At 42.8% G+C, this 23,070-nt stretch overlaps 1 protein-coding gene and 4 non-coding genes across 5 annotated transcripts in view; all 5 read right to left on the bottom strand.

Moving 5' to 3' along the window:
• The window catches only part of snap91a (synaptosome associated protein 91a), a 130,368-nt gene extending 108,152 nt beyond the window's left edge, over window positions 1–22,216 (bottom strand). Inside the window, exons 1-2 of the mRNA XM_062399417.1 lie at window positions 21,845–22,216; window positions 21,528–21,702 (exon numbers count right to left, since the gene is read on the bottom strand). Of these exons, the coding sequence (XP_062255401.1) occupies window positions 21,528–21,657 (130 nt within the window). The 5' untranslated portion in view covers window positions 21,658–21,702; window positions 21,845–22,216. The remainder of the gene's footprint in view (window positions 1–21,527; window positions 21,703–21,844) is intronic.
• On the bottom strand, window positions 544–616 carry trnam-cau (transfer RNA methionine (anticodon CAU)). The gene has a single exon. It is a non-coding gene; the product is annotated as a tRNA-Met (tRNA).
• Window positions 1,092–1,162, bottom strand: trnag-gcc (transfer RNA glycine (anticodon GCC)). Its single transcript has one exon. It is a non-coding gene; the product is annotated as a tRNA-Gly (tRNA).
• On the bottom strand, window positions 2,435–2,505 carry trnag-gcc (transfer RNA glycine (anticodon GCC)). Its single transcript has one exon. It is a non-coding gene; the product is annotated as a tRNA-Gly (tRNA).
• trnam-cau (transfer RNA methionine (anticodon CAU)) lies at window positions 2,999–3,071 on the bottom strand. Its single transcript has one exon. It is a non-coding gene; the product is annotated as a tRNA-Met (tRNA).
• Window positions 22,217–23,070: the final 854 nt, after the last annotated feature.

Here is a 23,070-nt window from a genome sequence, read left to right on the forward strand (position 1 = left end):
TCAAGTAAGCAAACGCATCCAACGTCGGAAAATTCGGGATAAATGTTTGTAATCTAGAACATCGCTGTACAGCACTGTGTCCAAATAGTCCAAATGTTATGTCCCAAACCATTCAGACAAAACCAATGTTGCAGTCAAAACTTTGAATAATCCAGAACAAGAGTCACAAGAAGATGACTTATGAGTGTTTGTAAAGTCATTTAAACCAGTTAAAAGTGAGCATTATAAATCAATGATATTATCCAGTTGGAGCAGGGTGGGGCTAACAGCCCATTCTCTACTGCTCTGCTGCAAACGACAGAACCAATACCAGACAGCCTTGGACTACAAGGATGGTATGGACATAGCGAACAATACACCCACTCTTGAGTTATAAATCATTGGCTTATTTCTACAGTGGGAACCAGAAATGCACGTCATTGCTCTTTAGGATCTCCACAGTTTCCCGTCCTTTCCAACTGCACCCTCTATGGAGTGCACAGTGTAAATGAATGCTTTACACTGCAATACAAGGTCACTCAAAACCTCATGTAAAAAGGCACATGCCCCGTGTGAGGGTTGAACTCACGACCTTCAGATTATGAGACTGACGCGCTGCCTACTGCGCCAACGAGGCCGATGGGACAGAGAAAATATGTGAGAAAAAAAAAGCTATGTTTAAAATAAAAAAATGTGAAGGACTACTTGTGAGTCAAGTAAGCAAACGCATCCAACGTCGGAAAATTCGGGATAAATGTTTGTAATCTAGAACATCGCTGTACAGCACTGTGTCCAAATAGTCCAAATGTTATGTCCCAAACCATTCAGGCAAAACCAATGTTGCAGTCAAAACTTTGAATAATCCAGAACAAGAGTCACAAGAAGATGATTTATGAGTGTTTGTAAAGTCATTTTAAACCAGTTAAAAGTGAGCATTATAAATCAATGATATTATCCAATTGGAGCAGGGTGGGGCTAACAGCCCATTCTCTACTGCTCTGCTGCAAACGACAGAACCAATACCAAATTGCCTTAGACTACAAGGATGGTATGGACATAGCGAACAATACACCCACTCTTGAGTTATAAATCATTGGCTAAAGATATTCTGTTGCATTAGCCAGGAATCGAACCCGGGCCTCCCGCGTGGCAGGCGAGAATTCTACCACTGAACCACCAATGCTTGAAAATGCCTATCTTACAATCTTCAGATTTTCGAAAACGTACTCATAAGGGACCCCTATGCCCTGCCAGAACAATTTATCTGAGGTTCAAACCACTTCAAAGACCCCTTTGAAGTTTTACGAATGACAGTTAATCTTCCTGAATATGAAATCGTAAATTTTAGAAAGTTGATCACCTGTCAGCGTTATGGCAGCTATAGGTGTGCAGAGGCTCTGTCTGCATTCCTGTCAATCTCTATTTTCTGCACATAGCAAAGAAGTACCACACGGTTTGGCCTGCAAGTAGTCCAAATTGCACCAGAACAATTTTTCTGAGGTTTAAACCACTTCAAAGACCCCTTTGAAGTTTTGGAATGACAGTTAATCTTCCTGAATATGAAATCTTAAATTTTAAAAAGTTGATCACCTGTCAGCGTTATGGCAGCTATAGGTGTGCAGAGGCTCTGTCTGCATTCCTGTCAATCTCTATTTTCTGCACATAGCAAAGAAGCACCACATGGTTTGGTCTGCAAGTAGTCCAAATTGCAGGTGCTCTGCTTTTCACCAGAAATGCAAAATGACTCTTTAATTTATACAGTGGGAACCAGAAATGCACGTCATTGCTCTTTAGGATCTCCACAGTTTCCCGTCCTTTCCAACTGCACCCTCTATGGAGTGCAACGTGTTAATGAATGCTTTACACTGCAATACAAGGTCACTCAAAACCTCATGTAAAAAGGCACATGCACCGTGTGAGGGTTGAACTCACGACCTTCAGATTATGAGACTGACGCACTGCCTACTGCGCCAACGAGGCCGATGGTACAGAGAAAATATGTGAGAAAAAAAAAACTATGTTTAAAATAAAAAAATGTGAAGGACTACTTGTGAGTCAAGTAAGCAAACGCATCCAACGTCGGAAAATTCGGGATAAATGTTTGTAATCTAGAACATCGCTGTACAGCACTGTGTCCAAATAGTCCAAATGTTATGTCCCAAACCATTCAGACAAAACCAATGTTGCAGTCGAAACTTTGAATAATCCAGAACAAGAGTCACAAGAAGATGACTTATGAGTGTTTGTAAAGTCATTTTAAACCAGTTAAAAGTGAGCATTATAAATCAATGATATTATCCAATTGGAGCAGGGTGGGGCTAACAGCCCATTCTCTACTGCTCTGCTGCAAACGACAGAACCAATACCAAATTGCCTTAGACTACAAGGATGGTATGGACATAGCGAACAATACACCCACTCTTGAGTTATAAATCATTGGCTAAAGATATTCTGTTGCATTAGCCGGGAATCGAACCCGGGCCTCCCGCGTGGCAGGCGAGAATTCTACCACTGAACCACCAATGCTTGAAAATGCCTATCTTACAATTTTGAGTTTTTCGAAAACGTACTCATAAGGGACCCCTATGCCCTGCCAGAACAATTTATTTGAGGTTCAAACCACTTCAAAGACCCCTTTGAAGTTTTGGAATGACAGTTAATCTTCCTGAATATGAAATCTTAAATTTTAGAAAGTTGATCACCTGTCAGCGTTATGGCAGCTATAGGTGTGCAGAGGCTCTGTCTGCATTCCTGTCAATCTCTATTTTCTGCACATAGCAAAGAAGTACCACATGGTTTGGTCTGCAAGTAGTCCAAATTGCAGGTGCTCTGCTTTTCACCAGAAATGCAAAATTACTCTTTTATTTCTACAGTGGGAACCAGAAATGCACGTCATAGCTCTTTAGGATCTCCACAGTTTTCCGTCCTTTCCAACTGCACCCTCTATGGAGTGCACAGTGTAAATGAATGCTTTACACTGCAATACAAGGTCACTCAAAACCTCATGTAAAAAGGCACATGCCCCGTGTGAGGGTTGAACTCACGACCTTCAGATTATGAGACTGACGCGCTGCCTACTGCGCCAACGAGGCCGATAGTACAGAGAAAATATGTGAGAAAAAAAAAGCTATGTTTAAAATAAAAAAATGTGAAGGACTACTTGTGAGTCAAGTAAGCAAACGCATCCAACGTCGGAAAATTCGGGATAAATGTTTGTAATCTAGAACATCGCGGTACAGCACTGTGTCCAAATAGTCCAAATGTTATGTCCCAAACCATTCGGACAAAACCAATGTTGCGGTCAAAACTTTGAATAATCTTAATGAAATCTTAAATTTTAGAAAGAAGCACCACATGGTTTGGCCTGCAAGTAGTCCAAATTGCAGCTGCTCTGCTTTTCACCAGAAATGCAAAATAACTCTTTTATTTCTACAGTGGGAACCAGAAATGCTAGTGCCTTCATTCCTCTTTAGTGCTTCCACAGTTTCCCGAACTGACTTTCAGATAACTGTCACTGAATAGCATATCAGGATGCCTTGAGTGCCTACCGTACGCAAAACATATCTTACAGGTCTCCGGTTTCAAATGCAATCCTTTAACACATAAAAAAAATGCAACTGATATCAAAGCCCCTGTGTGTCAGTACAACTGAGCTTCAGAGCATGAAGCCATCGCAGTACTCTCAAGCATGTACGTAAGCCTGCATGTCACACACACAAATTCGCCTCGTCTTTCTACCACTAGGGACATGCCAAGGTGGTTTCCTTGGCAACAAGCTCTCGTATTTGCAATGGCATTAACAATTTCCTAAAATTCTTCTGAAATCATTGTCTAAAAACTCCCACGTTAGTAGCAGGCTTATAGGGGTCATCGAGACAGAGACACAATTTTATGAGTCATACCAGGCTTTACGCTGCTGAAGGAATTAACACTACATCCACCACTGCATTCATAAACAGTACCTTTCCTTAATATAACCTCTATGATGAATAATTATGTTATTTTCTGACCTGAAAATCTTTTATTTATTATCCTATCTCATCAGATCAGTGTTGAATGGGAGAGGACACATGATACAAGAGGACCGGTGTGCTCAGTGAGCATTTTATCTTTGAGAGTGCAGCATGATGCACGCCATGCTGCACGAGTGTTGCCTTGTTGAGCTACACATGAATGGACCACGAAAGCGCAGCATTTATTTATAGCTCCTCTCAGCCTCAAGCAACACACAGGGAGAGAGACAAAATTACCCAGAATGCACTGTATACCCACGTAGCATCACACCTATGGAGGACCATACATGACTTAAGTAAAAATAAATAAATAAATAAATGTATAAATAAATACAGAAATAAATGAATAAATAAATACAGAAATAAATGAATTAATTAATACAGAAATAAATAAATAGATATGTTGTTACGGACCTATAAGAAATGGCTCGTGAGGCCCGGAACACATCAAATAAACGAATCAGAAACAACTGTTGCCACTAAATAATAACAAATGTTTATTGGTTGAAACAAACAAATATTTAGAAAGGCAACAATCCAAAAGGGTTGGAGGTTCCCGGCCAAAACAAACAAAAGAGAGGGGAACACTGAGCCAGCCATCGGCCGTCGAAGTCAGTGTTCACCCCCGAACTAAGTCTGCCTAAATAACCCACTACCTAAATGAAAGAAAAAGGTTATCCGAAAACAGGACTACCGGGAACCCCCGAACCAACTACCAACATAACAAAAGCTCAAAAGGACTTCTGGCATGGGGGAAACCGGAGCCTCGGTCTCCTCACCCGTTCACCTGCATGGAAGAGTAGAGAGCGAGAAAGAAATTCACAGCCTCCTTAAGTCAGCTCCAGCTGACGAGGTGATGAGTCTCACCTGAGGACTGGCTGCGTGGAGAGAGAGAAAGGTGGAGAGAGGCACAAACATATTCTCACACAGAGCCCCACCTCCTGGCCACACGTTACACCCCCACCCAGAGCTTGTGAATAGCCAGGGGCAAACGTGAAGACCAGGGAGGAAGGAAAAAAAAACAACACATTCACAAGACCTAACACCGTGACAACGTGTCGGCCAGGACGTTGTCCCGCCCCTTCACATGCCGAATGACCACGTTAAAGGACTGCAGGAAGAGCGCCCAGCGCATTAACCTCTGGTTAGTGTTCCGCATCTGATTCACCAAAACTAAAGGATTGTGGTCCGTATACACAACAGTTGGCGAACTCGCGGAACCCACATAAACTTCAAAGTGGCTCAGCGCCAGGACCAAGGCCAACGCCTCCTTCTCAATAGTAGAGTACACGCGCTGGTGTTTGTTGAACTTCTTGGAGAAGTAAGAGACGGGATGTTCAACCCCGTCCCCCCCCTCCTGAAGCAGAACAGCAACCGCACCCGCATCACTGGCATCAACAGACAGTTTAAATGGACGATCAAACACAGGGGCAGACAGGACTGGGGCCGTAGTCAACAAAGCCTTAATACAGTCAAAAGCACGCTGACAGCCCTCAGTCCAGCGAAAACACACCTTCGGGCTCAACAAATCAGTGAGGGAAGCAGCTACCGCAGAAGAGTTCTTACAAAAACTACGCTAGTAGCCCGCCATCCCCAGAAACCGGCGCAATTCCCGCCGTGAACGAGGGACAGGGAAAGAAAGAATAGCCTCCACCTTGGAGTGCACCGGCCTGACTTGGCCCCGACCAACCACTTTGCCCAAATAGGTCACTGTCGCCTGGCCAAACTCGCACTTAACAAGGTTTAAAGTAAGATTGGCGTCACGCAAACGCCCAAACACAGAATACAGCTGCTGAATGTGCTCGTCCCAGGACCCAGAATACACAACAATGTCGTCCAAATATGCCTCACAACCAGAAAGACCAGACAACACAATATTCACCAGCCGCTGAAAAGTAGAAATTTCTTTCGCCCGAGGAGTCAGTGGCACCTGCCAATATCCCTTTAACAGGTCAAGTTTGGTTACATACTTGGCACCGCCAACATTATCTACACAATCCTCAACTCGGGGAAGAGGATAACAATCAGGCCTAGTGACTCCATTCACTTTCCTAAAGTCTGTACAGAACCGGTCTGAACCATCAGATTTCATAGCCAGCAGACAGGGAGAACTCCAGGGACTACAGCTGGGTTCAGCAATACCGTGGCCCAACATGTAGTCCACCTGCTTCTGCAAGCGTGCACGTTTTTCTGGATTAACTCTGTAGGCATGTTGTTTAATCGGAAACAAATCTCCTACTTCAACATCATGTTGCAGCACCTGGGTCTGAGAGGGCACATCAGAGAACAGTGACATATGTGAACCAATCAAACGGACCACATCCTCACCCTGAGACGGAGGCAGATGCGAAACACAACCATCAAGATTAACCAGCAGTTCAGAGTTCTTCAAACGCCCATGAACAACAGCACTGGACAAGGCAACGACATCACCATCAAAATCCAACTCCTCAGACTCCGGCAAATCGGCACCGGACAGCGCCACAGCCGCCTCACCCTGATCAATCACTTCAGGACCGGACAGCGCCACAGCCGCCTCACCCTGATCAATCACTTCAGCACCGGACAGTGCCACAGCCGATTTCAATACAACAGGGGAGGGTGAAACAGACCCTCGCTCCAGATAGGGCTTCAACATGTTGACATGACAAAGCCGACTTCGCCTCCTGCGGTCCGGGGTCGCGACCACATAGTCACGAGCGCCAACCTTCTCCCGGACAACATATGGCCCACTGTAACGTGCCTGTAACGATGAGCCAGGAATGGGCAACAGCACCAACACTTTGTCCCCTGGGCTGAAGCTACGGCTCTGCGCATCTTTGTCGAACCAACGCTTCATCTTGCCCTGGGCAACAACCATGCTCTGTTTAGCCAGCTCACAAGCACGATGAAGTTTTGAACGAAAATCACACACATAGTCCAGCAGATTCTGTGGTTCTGCACTACCAACCCATTTTTCATGTAGCAATTTAAGCGGACCGCGCACCGTATGGGCAAACACAAGCTCAGCAGGACTGAAACCCAGCGACTCCTGTACCACCTCACTCACAGCAAAGAGAAGCAGGTGGACACCCTCATCCCGATCCTTACCATACTCGAGGCAGTAAGTGCGCAGCATAGATTTTAGGGTCTGGTGAAACCGCTCAAGCGCACCCTGACTCTCTGGATGGTACGCGCTGGAATGACAATGAGAAATGTCAAGCTGCTTCACCACCTGTGCAAAAACCTTAGACATAAAATTCGACCCCTGGTCCGTCTGCACCACCCGTGGCAAACCAAACAAGGAAAAAAACTTAGTCAACGCTTTAATGACTGCAGGGGCGGTGATCCTCCGCAGAGGAATAGCCTCAGGAAAACGAGTGTTAACGCACATAATGGTCAGGAGAAACTGATGACCCGCCTTTGTACGGGGAAGAGGCCCTACACAGTCTACGATAACACGTTCGAAAGGCTCCCCTACAACAGGAATCGGATAGAGTGGAAACGGGGGAATGGTTTGATTGGGCTTACCAGAGAGTTGACAGACATGGCAGGTCCTACAGTGCTGACGCACATCGGCTTTAAGACCCGGCCAAAAAAAACAACGCAACACTCTATCATATGTCTTATTTACCCCAAGATGGCCAGCCAGAGGATTATCATGGGCCAGCTTCAAAACTTCTGGTCGAAACAGCTGTGGAACTACAACTTGCTTCACAACCCCCCAATCCTCTTGAAAACCCAAACGTGGTGGCAGCCACGCACGCATCAGCACCCCGTCCTTCAAGAAATACCTGGGAGACCCACCCCCATCATCATCATTCAAACCCACAGCCGCAAAAAGAGAAACCAGCGTGGGATCACGCTGCTGTTCGATAATAAGCTGTTCACGTGACATGGACAATTTAACATCTGAACTGTCCAATATAGAAAGGGGAGATGGCGGGGGAAAAGGAACCGGGCCTGGGGAGGGAAAGGCTGGTAACACTGACGAACCGTCCCCAGCCATAAAACTGTCACTCAATTCTACTTCCTCATCACCGGACTCAGGCTGCAGCTGACGTTGCTTTGCTGCCATGGCACGGGTAATGGCGCAGACAGAAAACACCCCTGGGAACTTTCTCACCAACTCATCTGAACACCCAGACCGGGGAACAGCTGTTACTTCAGGATTAAGCAGGACCTTCCCCCCCGCTAAATCGTTCCCCAGGATGAAAGACACCCCCCCGACAGGAAACTCATCACTGACACCGACAATAACAGGCCCCGTAACCAACTCCGAGTCCAGGTGAATGGTGTGCAAAGGAATCCCCACAAACTGCATCCCAAACCCACGGACTAACGCAGCCGAGTCGGTTGAAGATTTCTCAGACAGAGGCAACACTCAAACACTCAAAATGACCGACTGAGAGGCTGCACTGTCCCTCAGAATAACGACAGGGACTTTCGGGCCTCCCGCAGTCAGCGAGACCGCCCCCTTCATGACGAAAGGCAAAAACACATCATCAAGCTCCGGAGACTGCCCAGGATGAGAGCGTGAGAGAGATGAACTGGGAGCACTAGGAGACTGACTCAATGAGCTTTCGGTTTTTAACAAATTAACAGCTTTAGGAGGCTTGTCCCTTTTGTTCAAAGCAAAACAGTAATTAACTGTATGGCCACGCTTCTTGCAAAAGGAACAAACCCTGTCACTCTCCTTACCCCCTCCACTCTCCTTCTGCGTCACAGGGGGCCTGGGCGCAGAGAAGCTGCGACCCAGGGAGGACTGTGGCTTATCATAACTGTCCCTATGAGTCAAAACGTATTCATCAGCAAGTACCGCAGCCCTAGAAATTTCTAGCACGTTACGGTCATTAATGTGTGTCACAATTCGTTCAGGCAAACAATTCTTAAAGTCTTCCAGCAACATCAACTCACGCAAGCCAGCGAAATCAGAAACCTTCATAGAGCGACACCAACGATCAAATAACACTCCCTTCTCATGACCAAACTCCACGTATGTCTTCTCATATGACTTCTTGAGACGACGGTACCTCTGGCGATATGCCTCGGGCACTAACTCGTAGGCCCTCAGCACCGCCTCTTTGACATGATCATAATTCAGGCTCATACCAGACTCCAAAGACGCGTAGGCATCCTGGGCCTTTCCCGTGAACACACATTGTAAAAGCAACGGCCAAAACTGCCTAGGCCACTCCAGGGTGTCAGCTACACGTTCAAACAGGGTGAAATATTTGTCAACATCTTTATCATTAAAAGACGGAACGAAACGGATGCATCTACCTATATCAAAACCACTGGCGGCAGGAGGGGGAGGAGAAGGAGGTGCATGCTGTAACTCCAGCTCCTTCAGATGCACCTGCCTCTTTGTCTCTTCCTCCAGCTTCCGCACCTCCAGTTCACCCAACAGCTCCTTCTCCCTCAGATCCAGACGGCGCAACTCAATCTGCAGCTCCAATCCCCTGAGACGAGCCGCTTCATCCACATCTGACCGTGACTCCACCCCCTTCATGACTGCTTCACTCAAAAGACCCTCTTTATACAACACAGACAGCAGCTCAGTTTTTATAGCCTGCTTCTTCATCTGCTTAGTCACCATAACTAAGAAAACTGGCCAGAGAAATTAACTGCTCTTTAGTGCAAGAACAGAACTGCTCCATCGTCGGATGAGCAACAAACTCCTCAGCACTAAACGCCATGACGAGACTGGCCACACTGATCAGACCAGGGCGAGAGGAAAAAAAAACAAAAAAAACAGACCGCTCACCAACCTACTCCCTCAAAAATACCACCCAAGAGGGCAAAACACAGCAGCACCAAATAGAAAACCATGGTGCACAAACGTGCCGGCCGAAAAAACACTGGCAACCACACTAGGAAGTCCAAGCCAACAAACTCTGTCAGTGACGACCAAGTCACATTACAAAATCAACTAGACATGGCCTATCACAATAGACACGGCACTCACAGTTGGAATCAACAGAAACACTGAAGACCCAACATGTGATCCCGGACGAGCCCCCAAATATGTTACGGACCTATAAGAAATGGCTCGTGAGGCCCGGAACACATCAAATAAACGAATCAGAAACAACTGTTGCCACTAAATAATAACAAATGTTTATTGGTTGAAACAAACAAATATTTAGAAAGGCAACAAACCAAAAGGGTTGGAGGTTCCCGGCCAAAACAAACAAAAGAGAGGGGAACACTGAGCCAGCCATCGGCCGTCGAAGTCAGTGTTCACCCCCGAACTAAGTCTGCCTAAATAACCCACTACCTAAATGAAAGAAAAAGGTTATCCGAAAACAGGACTACCGGGAACCCCCGAACCAACATAACAAAAGCTCAAAAGGACTTCTGGCATGGGGGAAACCGGAGCCTCGGTCTCCTCACCCGTTCACCTGCATGGAAGAGTAGAGAGCGAGAAAGAAATTCACAGCCTCCTTAAATCAGCTCCAGCTGACGAGGTGATGAGTCTCACCTGAGGACTGGCTGCGTGGAGAGAGAGAGAAAGGTGGAGAGAGGCACAAACACACACACACATTCTCACACAGAGCCCCACCTCCTGGCCACACGTAACAATGTTAATACCAAGAGAAATGTCCAAATAAATGTCTTAAATATTTGCATATTTATTTGTTCCCTGATACATTTCCTTTTCATTTGCAGTGTCCTTATGCTAATGAGAAAGGCGAGCCTAACCGCAGTCTCATGCAGGATTGGTCACAACAGTGTAATAATCCAGCCCTACTACTTCTGCCTCTCAATGCTGACTGGTGTCCAGTAGCTGTTTGCAGCATTGAACCAGTTCACACTTAAAATTAACTAGTTCAAGTTCAGAGGGTTAGTTAAGGTTATTTTTTATTGGGATGATCTAGGTGTCAGTAGTCCTGACTGTGAGCGTCACGTCTCGTATTGTACTGAGCAAAATGATCGAGCCGAGATGAGGAGGAGGAAACAGAAACTCCAGCTCGGTACCACCTGCAGCTTCTGCTCAGATCATGAAGCCGCTGATCTCTGAGCAGATGTGACCAGAGAAGCTCTGTGTTTCCACTGTTCTACAAAGTCACTAACCGGCTGTTTCACGGTGAAGAGCTCAAGTCTCAGTCACTGCCCGTGTCTCTGAGCGAGTGTGTGGCAGAGCGCAGGGGCCTGTGTGTGTGTAGCTCAGTTGACCAATCCTGCTCAAGACTGAGGTTAGGCCCGCCTTTCTCATTAGATGTTACAGCAAATATACTCTTCATTGGCCTGTGGACGATTCTCGTGCATCTTACCCATCATTCAACAAACCAATTCAAGGCAGAATTTTCTCATGGTGAACAGATTTGCTTTATTCTGTTGTGTTCACTTTTCAATCTTTTCTTAATAACTCTAATCATCCGCCCTCTCGTCCACAGACTGACTACCAGTGCTCTCTCACATGCTCATATTAGATCCTTTATGTCTTCTTTCTGGACATCATTAGTCAAACATCGAATTACCAATCTACCAATTTCCAATTGTTCGTTTTACTTTTTTATGACAATTCATTTTTTTTATTGCAATGTCAGGTCCTGAGGCAGGAAACTCGAGTCCCCTTGCATTATTGATATACAGCCAGGTGTATACATCAATATTTGACCTCCTAAATACTGCTGCCCCTGACTGTACCTTCATACCAGGACAAAGCACTGTCAACCTGCATCCTATTCTGGGTAAAGCAAGCCTCTGCCTTTACATTCTGTCCAATTGAGCTGACTAAAAAACTCCAGTGACAAAGCTGCCCAGTAGATTAACGTTTTTATTCAAAGACTAAGAGGCTCAAAGGCATCGTAACCTCCACAGAACATCACAAATTGGAGAGAGAGCCATGGAGAGAGGTGGGGGGTATAAAATAGGAGAAGCAAATCAATTTGAATCAGCTGCTCAGATTTTGAAGATATAGTGGTCTGTCAGCAGATGTAGGGGGGTTCCTGGTTCCAGGTCATTAATTTGAATGCACACTTTGAGTAGGACAATCCACCTCCCACACAGTGTGACATTAGACAGGCATTCTGGGGCTTTCAAGGATACAGGCTGTGAGATCAGCACCGCAGGGCATGCTCAGCCCTCTGACCAAGCTCCTTCTACATGCCTCTGTTGACTGCAACTCACCATAGAGCAGGCACTATAATGAATCACTTTAATGTAGAGAACAAGAAAGAAAAGGAGAGTAGGGGCAAAAATATTGTCTTTGTTTCATGCATTTATCTACTTTTACAACAACCAACCACAAGCTTTATACTGACTTTTAGATTTTTCTGAGTAAAGCTCAGATTCTATTTTCAGTTTTTGAGGGTGCGGTGATTCTATGAAGGACACAGATACAGGAATAATTCTTAAATATTTAATACTTATTGTTGCTAATATAGTCATTATTAGACTCCAGCACTAACTTACTTATCATTAGGCTCTGCTTTTTAAAGGGAGAGGATTTTTTCTATTAGTAACTATGTTTCATGCCCCTCCCTGGTGTATTTTGGAGTGCAACAGGGTTCCAATAATCACTGTATGTGCTTCATACACAGCCTCACCATTATGTGGTTGATTCACAAGTAACACCTAAAAAAAAACATCACTAGTCAGTGGCTATTGACAGCCATTAAAAATAGGATATCTGCAAATGAATTATATATGTATCCAGGTTGGGATATGCCTGTGTTCAATGCATATGTGACATATTAATATTATTATCTTTAAGGCAGCATCGAATTTTGATCCTTATCCACACTGACAGTGTTGGGTCAGGAAGTGGAGGTGCCTACATTTTTTTTACTTCATGTCAGTTTCACTGACATTGTTCAAACACGCCACACTTTTCCTTGTTTCTAGTGAAGACAGGTTGTCTAAATACTAGAGCTGTGAAAAGTAACACGTTAACGCGTTTTGATAAAATTACAGGATTAATTCATTTGCTTATTTTACGCATTTAACGCATGTGCAGAAGGACCTTCCAATATACCCACAATTCCGCCCACCCTGCACTAGTCGCCGCTCTAATGCAGTCAGACGGCAGCTGCCATTCAAACAAACAAACAACATGGATAATTCTGATGAACCTGAGAACCTTCTGGACGGGAAGATCGTGTTCCAAAAAAACAAAGATCGAACATTCAGTAAAACCAAGGTGATAGGTACACTCTGTGGGAAGACGTTATTGTTTCACAGTAGTAATACCAGCCTAAAGTACCACCGCAACTCGAAGCATGCGTTTGTCGGCGAGGGGCGTTAAAGTGCAATGCTCCAAACCAGCTTCACTCGCAGGACACATTTGGCAAAAGAAGCGGTCAGCTTTACTGTCAGAAAATGTGAACAAGTTAGTTTGCCTCACCAACTGGCTAAAGAACGACCAGCTAAGAGGACCTTGAGAGGCATTAGATTGTGTCATGGTGTGGTTAATGGTTGTTTGACAAAAAATATAAAATAATTCAACAATCCTATAAAAAGAATGGCTAAGAAGCTCAAATAATTTCTGTTTGATTTAAAAAGAAAAGAAAAAAGTTGTATTCAACCATACAATGGCTAAGAAGCCCCAATTCTGTTTTGGATGAAGATTATATTAATGTTCCATATGGAATAGCAAAGAGAACTGCTAAAGAACTGCTGAGTTGCAGAACCATTGTTTTGTTTATTTATGAATATAAAAAGAAAACATGTTAAATGTATATGTCCATCTTTTGTCATAACATTTTTGTTTTCACAAAAATATACAGAGAAAATGGGTAATGTGATTAATCGTGATTAATCCATAGAAACCTGTGATTAATTTGATTAATGTTTAATCTTTTCACAGCCCTACTAAATACTGTTCAAGCATTCCTTCCAAAGACAAACGTCTTCCAGCCTCAGCAAAATGTGTTACTGATATTGAGAGACGTTAAATCCTTTGTGCACATTTGGCTGGTTAATACCTTTTGGAAAAATATAATCTGCCAGCAAGCAGGTGACAAACGAACTGCGTACTTGAATATTTCTAACTTAGAAAGATGCATCTGCATCACTAAAGCTCAACAAACTAAACTATACAAAATATAATCTATCTGTTTAATGATGTAAAGAAATTAAATGCAAAACCTGCAAATACAGTGGTTTCACAGTTTCCAATCAACTTAGCTGACTGCCTCTTAGTTGTAGCTTCATAATCTAATTAAATTTGTATTCATGACACAACAACAACAACAACTAATACAACAACAACAACAGACTGGAATCAGGAGAAATTTGTCAAAATTGTCAATACACCTGAAGAGCAAATTTTGCAGCTGTAGTAATATATATGTACTAATATATAACAAGTACATGTTGCTACTCAAAATGAAATGGCTTTTGTTGGGATAAAAACCCCCACACCTCACCCTTTTCTCCCTTCTCCCTAGTTCAAGAAAAAACTTGTGCCTCTCACATATGGCAACATATTGATGGTGACTCATATTGTGGTAACAGCACCATAGCAGCCAAAGGGTACTTAGCATGCTGCTTATGCGTCTCCCTGCTTACCCACCTGCCTTATACCCCCCTCACAAAATACTTAAATACACACGCTGCAGGTTATATATATTCTGCATTTGCTCTAGGCAGAGCTAAATCGCATCGCTCTGTTGAAAAACCTGTTAATTGGAGAGACTAGATTTAGAGCAGCAGCAGCACTGGTGATAATTATTGCAGCAAAAGCAGACAAATTCTCTGCCGTGAAGATAAATCAGAAATAGTGTAAATCATGCGCATTGCGTTTAAATGATGTAAAGACTGTGAAGACTAGAGGAAAAAAGTAAGGGGAAAGAGAGGGAGGAAAAATTTAAAGCAAAACCTTCGAGCTATATATTTGTTTGAACGATCTTCACTGCAGGAGGATTAAGAGGTGAGGGCAACATGAGTAGATAAAGATGGAGACTATTAGGAGCAGCAGGAGCAGACGGGCCTGCTTTTGGAAACAGAGCCAGCTTCATTTGGCAGACATTCAAACCCTGTTTCCTGGGTCTCTAGCTGTCTTCCTCTGGGCAGCAGATACCCTGCATGTTGTATGTTCTATATTCCAGGACTTTGGATCCACACTGAGAAGTAGCTCAGTTGTTATACTGAGCAAACTATAAAAATGCTGAGTATTTCCCATAAGCCACTGAACAACTAAGGTGCCATGATATAGAATTGCCTACTGTTCCAACAGTACATTATGTTGTGTTATTCAGCGATCACGGTATAATTCTCATATTTCTAACAGTGCTGTCTGACGCTCATCCCACTCATCACAGGATTAACAAGTGTCATTCCTCACTCCATCTTGCAGGCCTGAGTCATGTGCCTCCACATGTGCTTGATGGTCACACTACTCTACCAAGATCAAATATATTCAAAAGCTCAGATTTAAAAGTGACCTATGCACTTACTTTAAACATAAATAAATATGTACTTATCTTGTCGTAGACACAATCGATATTGCAACAAGATAAATGCAAGCACTGCTAAAATGAAGATGCATTTTTTTATTTGTATCGAGTTGTAATAAGCCATAGTTTCAGATCATTGCTGTATATGAAGACTGATGTATTTAATATGGAAAACAAAAAGAGGTTATGTTTACATTGTTGCTGAATGCATTTCCTTCATTTTTATATTTGAAATCCTACACAATTCTTTGTTTCGTGTGATGCAAACAAAACAGGGACCCACAGATAGGACCATTACTCCAATGGTACAAGACTCCACAGACCACCTTTACACCAAGATCAGACACAACACTTTTTTTTTTTCTTAGCCTGAGGTGTTCAGTGCACATGAGCATAGTGCAACAGCTTTACTCCCGATAGAGAACACCTGGAAAAAAGATGTCTCTCTCTTATTACATTTATATTGACAACAATATGTTTGATATCAACCCGATTAAGACAATAGTTTGAATAAGAAACTGCCATGTAAACAGACTTCTGATAAACCAAATAAGATCATACCTGGAATAAGCAATAAGCTAAATAAGACATGGAGTATTCAGAATCATTTTATGTAGTGTACATCAAGGGTACATCATAATCGCTTTATAACATCCTACTGGAGCACATTTTATGACATCGACAAACGGGAGTTACCAACTGCTTGATGGCACCTGCCCTGGAGTTTAAAAAATGATGGAAAAATTTAAAAATAGAGATGTAGCTTTTGTAAAATTACAAAGAAAACACCATAACATGGTAAACGTGTACATTAAACTATTTCAGGTTGGGGTTTTAAAACTGAATAGCAGACATAATGGTGTAATAGGAAGAATGACATTAATTATAATCAGACTATCCTCTGTAACATGTAAACGGGAATATGAATGGAACTCTACCAGCAACTCATGAAAAAACAATCATAGAAATAATCTATCATTCTGAATAAGGTGAATATTGTTGTCCATGTAAACCCAGTCGCTGTACAAACTGGGTCCTTTCTCAAATCTGCAGCACAAAGGCTTCTACTTTAGGTCATATCTTGTCTTAGCAATGGTCTTCGTTGATTTACCATTCTCCTAATGCCAACAACCTAAGCCCATTCAGGCAGCTGACTCACAGCTGCACCTCCTCCACTGCACCTCCCTGCTCCAAAAAAAGACACTCAATTGGATCATCACAAAAATCCGGTATTGGGATGTTGCCAACGCCATGTGGCATCCGTGCCTGTTTTCGCGCATGCATGCATGCACACACATGGACCACTGTAATCAGGATCCCTCTCTAAGACACTCTGGCAATGAGGCGTTCTCAGTAAACTGTGCTTCTGCTACCGACCAGTATCTCAGTTATCTGTCAGGCAAATGTGCGTCCATATTCTTGCCAAACCTCTGGAGACACAACTCTACTATTACTACTACTAGTGGCATTATTTATTTAGTCTTTACTTGTCTGTACACCTCTTCAGTAAAAGCAAAAGAGAAATTCATGCTTCTGCGTCAAAGCTACGTCGTAGGTATGCACCTAGCCTCCGGAAGGGGCCGAGCATTCATAGTTGTGAGTAGGTGTGTGTGCGTTAATTACGTCGCCGAAGCGCTTCTATGCTGGTGTTGAGTGTCTTCCGGTTTCTGTTCTGCTTATTTACAACTTCTCTGGCGTCTTTGTTTACTTCAGAACAATGGCTAGTGGATTTTGTTGGAGTTGCAGCTGATAGATGTTGAAGAGCTGCTACATTTTCAATTCAAAAATCTATTTAGGAAGCTTTTGATCCACAAAAAGGCTGAAGCACCTGAATTGGACCAAAAACTGTCAGATTTCTGATCTTCTCAGGTTTTCTCCGTCTCTCTGTCTGGGGCTGTGGGGTCACAGAGTGAGCAGCTTACTCTCCTGCTGCTGAACTAGATCAGTCTCTCTGTGGAACAATCTATAAGAGATCATTTTTTGACTGTGGACAATGATCTTTCAAGAACCCAGTCATTTCCTAACAAAAGCAGAACAACCTTTTCCTACTCGTCACATCTGGATAGGGTGACGTCAAACACAGCTTAGTTCATGTTTTATGCATGATATTGCTTCAACATTGATGATCAGATCAAACAACTTTCTTATTTAATAAATTTAACCGATGGAGCCTGCTTGGACACTGACAAAAAACAGTAAGATAACGGATACTTTTTCATCTTAATTGTTCGGTCCACTATCAAGTTTCTGTCAAACTGATAATCAGCTCTCTAGATTAAAGCCAGGAAACATGAAAACTTAATATATAACAAGAATCTGAGATGGCAAACAATATTACCTGTCTAGTATTTTCATAAAATGTAAACATGCACATTGCTTTAAAAGTAATTACAATGTCCAGGAGCCAAAGAAACATACTGAATCCATGATACTGTGTGGTTGATTCCATATCACTGCAAACAGCAGAAATAATTGTGACAGACGCATTAGCATGATGGGAGGATCTTTGAAGTGGAATCAGAGGCTAATTGGGAGGATGAGTGATTGAGTCAGTGAACTAATTTGTAATACAAGCTTGTGTGCATCACATTGTTTATTGAAATTGATTCTGTTCTATTTTTATATTAAGTATGATGATTGTGATTAGTAATGTTGTATAATTAGATATAATACAGTTCTTGAATGTTTCTCTGGGAAATGTGATTACCAACAGTTTTATTTGACATGCAAGTGTTCTAATGGCACCGAAGCTGCAGTCCTGGAGCAGTAGACTGGGAAAATGTCAGTTTGGAATGAAAATGATTATAATGTCAGAGTTAAACGGACCCAAGAAGTAGCAGGAAATTATGGATCGACTGCAACAATTAACCTACAATCAGTCAGCTTAACTTATGATGAAAACATGGTTTCACTTTGTTGGTAAAATCAAAAACCTTTGTTGAACAGTTTCCAGGATAATAGGAGAGGGAATCTATCTCATGCATTGTTGCCTTAAGAAGATCTTTGTGTTAAATATGCTGAGATGTTGAGAAAAGTTGATTTATATAAGCTACCATCTATCATTGAGCAACTTGTCGTACCAGACCATGTAAAGTTGTAGCAGCAAAGTAAATCTTTACGGTCGTGAATTAAAAAAGTCAGACAGAGGACATTTGTGTTATTCCTCCTTTGAAAGTTTCACATTGTCACTACAAGTTATGACAGATTTGTGATGTGACGTTCTTTTAAAAATAAAATTCATTTAGATTAGTGAATACAGGTAAAACCAGGCTAAATCTGAGACTCAAGACATTGTTTATCATGTTTGTATTTTGATAATAATTTAATCATGGCTCGATCTGTTATTTCAATATTTGTTTCTTTTTCTGTGGGTGAAGAGGAAACGATATGTGGGAGAGAAGTGCTCCAGCATCGACCTGCAGAGTGCTGACACACACTTTGGCGAGTGGGTAAATGTTCCACTTTGTTGTGATTGGATCGAATGCATCTCATCATTCAGTTTTATTTTTTCAGTCTGCACACAAACTCAAAGTGGGGTCTGATTTGCTAACTTTGACTTGATGCACTTTCCTCAGACAGAAATGTTAATGACGAGGATGTCTCATGTCACATGATGACAACAGTGCATTTGTTGTGGAGCTGAGTCATCGCACAGTTTTCAATAATAGAATTAGACACCATTTGTCAAAACATTTTTTTATGGGAAGTCCCCCCTTCCTTAATGTCTTAGCATTCTTCACCTCCCTCTATTTCCACTGGTCTACCTAGTGAATGGTGGCTCTCACTTTTTTAGTTGTCATCTAAATCCAATAAATGGAGTCAACTTCTTCTGCTAACCTTCCCAAACATCACTTTTCCTCTGTCCACGGTCAAACAATTAATGAATTTACATATCTATTTTCATATTTGAATCATTCTGTCTGTAGATATTCACCTGGTAGAATCACTAATATATGAAAAAGCATAAAAATGCTCTGTGCAGGCTGCATATCTGTGGTTTGTGTTTGCATTAAACCGTTTCCAAATACTTTATAGGCTTTTCCAAAGTTTCTTTTTAGCATTTTAAATAAAACTGGTACCCTGCCTCCATCTCTTCACTCGCTTATTTGTACAAATCAATACGCCAACAAATCAGAAAACTGTACCAAGAAACGAGACTCGGTCAAAACCTGTTCTAGAAAGCAGAGGGTTTATGTGCAAAATGGATGACGCAGTTAAAAGCTGTGTAGCGTTACAACTGTTAACAACATATTTCAATGGAAAGTCAGAAACTTTCACTAGGTGATTTAAAACACGAACAATGATATACATAATGAAACAACCGTATTGAATTCCTCCTTTTGTTTACATGTTTTTTCCTGTTTCTTCAGACAATAGAACAAGTATTAAACTGTGATAAATTACTGATTGAAACACCCTTCAAAGCTACATGGTAACCTGCACTCACTTAGAAGCCATTTCAGAGCTAATCTTGTTCTTATAACACATGTGCTTTATTCAGTGACTCAAGCAACAAAGGCTAGAAGATTGCAACACTGTCTGTAAATGCTCCTCTGATGATACAATAGAAACTTTTCCACCAATTCATTTTGAAAGAGTCACAGCCAATGGGGAAACCCCAACACTCCCCTGATGTTACTTCATCAGGCATTCAGTCCAGTCAGCATTGATACCATCCAGCTAAACACTGTATATGAACATGACTTCAACCCAAAATTTAGGCCAAAACCATTTGGCTGCAGTGTATTTCATAAATTCTACCTCCTCAATGTTGGATGGGACATGGTCCAAAATAAAAAGTCTATTTACACGTTAATAAATGTTTCTCATAAATGATTTCCATCATTTTAACAGTTCTTACCACCTTGATAAAGGCTAGAGTGCAAATTATTGAGGTAAAGCTGTAATAACAGAGTGAAATGTCATGATTGTCAGCTGATACTGCCTCAGGCTTGGTCAAGCACATGCATCAACGGGACCTCCAAACTGCGTCTCCATCCCCAATCATGATTCACAAATGCACAGAATCTGGCTCCACGTGCGCAAGATGGCAGTGTTTGTATCCGGGTAAGTTAAGTATCCCTTTGAGGGGTCTGTGGCTTCACTCACCCAACCAGCACAATGGGTGAAGAAGCCTCTCTGTAATTAGGTGGTTCAACTTAGGTTTAAAGTTTAAAGCAACTCTAGTCACGGCATATGTCACAAAACAACAACCAGAGCCAGAGCTAGCTACAAGAGCTAAAGCTAGCTTTAAGAGACAACTAGCTCTCCATTCTTAGTGTGCTCATCACAGCAGAGCCACAGGGGAACCGAGGAGGACATTGTCGGAGGAAGAGGGAAACGGAAAGTGAGAGAGTGAGGAAACAAACAAGTGTGAATCGGAGCAACCAGAGGCCAAAGGCTGCAGGACAGATGCCGAGCTGGGGTTGCTGTTAATGGACAAGAAAGTCAGACGTTTTCCTTGTTTGCTTTGTCGTGTGCTGTTTTGTTTGCTTGAAGTTGGGCTGTTGAATTGAAATTGTCGATTGGCTAGTTTAATAGAGTTTTAGCTAAATAAGTTAGCCAAACATTTGGATGTGATTTGTCACACGTCCGGGAAGTCAGCCTCAGACCACATCTCACATTTACCAAAGGGAGCCAGAGTATGGTGGGGAGTCTTGCAGTGCGTTGCTTTAAGTAGTGGATGACTCACACACGTGTGTGGGTGTGTGAAATATTTAGGACATTGAGGTTGGTCCCCACTTTCAATGGGCTGTTTGAGGGTTGAGGCTTAGTTTAGGGTCATAATTAGGTTAAAGGTCGGGTTTAGGGTTGAATATTTAGTTGTGATAGTTAAGGTCAGGGTAAAGGTGTGGGTAATGGATTATGCCAATGGATGTCCTATGACTCCTCATTAAGATATACGTACAAGGTTGTGCATATATGTGTGTGTTTGGGGGGGGGGGGGGGGAGTCATGTGTGCATGTGTCTGACTCACACTGGATGAATGGATGGATGGGAGGGGGGAGGCATAATTAATCATGAGATGGATGGATGTAGGGTTACAGTATAGATAGATAGATAGATAGATAGATAGATAGATAGATAGATAGATAGATAGATAGATAGATAGATAGATAGATAGATGGAGGGTGTTTTCTTTTCAACTCACATTCCAGGTGCTTCTTCTTTGGAGCGGTCTGCTCATGTGTGGTGGATTTACACACCGCTCGGGACACCTCGGATCCCGTCAGGCTGTACTGCGCCGCGGCGATGCGGTCTGTCAACGTCTGACCCGACATCTTCTCTCCAAGCAGGTCCAATAGTATCAAGCGTCCGATATGGTGCTGCACACACGCGCATATACAAACACAGACAGACACACACACACACACACACACACACACACACACACAAAGAAATGAATATTCTGAGCACACTAACACATCAGGGAAAATTAACACATCTAATTTAACGTCAGATTCTCACTCAGTTAGGCCGGATATCATCTGCCTGTGTTTCTTGATAAATCCTGAATTGACTTCCTTCGTGAAGGCCAGTATCCTCTGAGAGATCTCAGGCTAAAGCAGCAAATCAAATTAATCCAACTGCGGAAATCCTCTTCCAGGCTCCCTCTTTCTTTCCCTTTTGTGGCTCAGCCTCCGGATGATGCTCTCTGCCTCCTCCTCCTATCCTCCGTCCTCTAGTCTCCGGGATAATCCTTAGCAGCAGTCCGCCTGTCCCTGTGTATCAGCGGGGGGAACTTCAGGCCCTGGCTAGCATCATCATCTTCATCACCAGGCCTCCTTCGATTTCTTCCCCCTCTTCCTCCTCAGCTGGACGATTCCCTCTGTACCGTCACTGTTTTCACAGGATTGACATCCACTTGCACATTTAATTATTAAATTATTCACATCACTGGCAGCGCCCCGCCCACCTTCCACAGCCTCTGTGTCAGGTGACGCGGCGGTGACCAACCAGAGGTGCGGCCTGTCATCGCGAGAGCTGCGATGAGGCGAGAGGACATGAGGGGTTAAGGACTCTCCTCTGCAGCCAAGCTTGATGCTCGTCATGCCGCTGCCGTGATATGAAGGTCATGTGGAGACTGCTTCACATGACACAGTTTTCTCTTCAGCAAGAGACGGACCTTGTTGCTGTTTTTAAGGGATTTAAAGGTTCAGTGTATAGAATTTAGTGACATCTAGTGGTGAACTTGCATGTTAAAGATGAATATCCCTCACCTCATCCTCCATTTCCAAACATGAAAGAGATCCTGTTGTAGCCTTCGGTTGTCCTAAAAATTCCAAAGATGTTTAGTTTGTCCAGTTTGGATGACTAAAAAAACATGTCAGCCTCCGTCGAGAAGACCCACTCCCGAAGTAAATCCAAAGTATAGACATATAATTAGATTAGATTCAACTTTATTGTCATTGCACAGTACAAGTACGAAATGCAGTTTAGCATCTAACCAGAAGTGCAAAAAAAGGCAGTAAAAGTGCAGAGTATTGTGCATATTTCAATTGGAATGTTAATAAATAAGATATGTACAGTAAGAAATATATATGGAATAGTATAGTATTAACAGGTATTGTATGATATAAGAACGATGAATACAGTATAAGCAAGATAAATATATAAATATGAATATACTATAGGCGGGATAATACATTAGTTAAAAAAAAAGTAACAGTCAGGTGCAAATGTTCAAATGTACA

The sequence above is a fragment of the Platichthys flesus genome, chromosome 11, assembly GCF_949316205.1.
Source record: "Platichthys flesus chromosome 11, fPlaFle2.1, whole genome shotgun sequence".
NCBI classification, from domain to species: Eukaryota; Metazoa; Chordata; class Actinopteri; order Pleuronectiformes; family Pleuronectidae; genus Platichthys; species Platichthys flesus.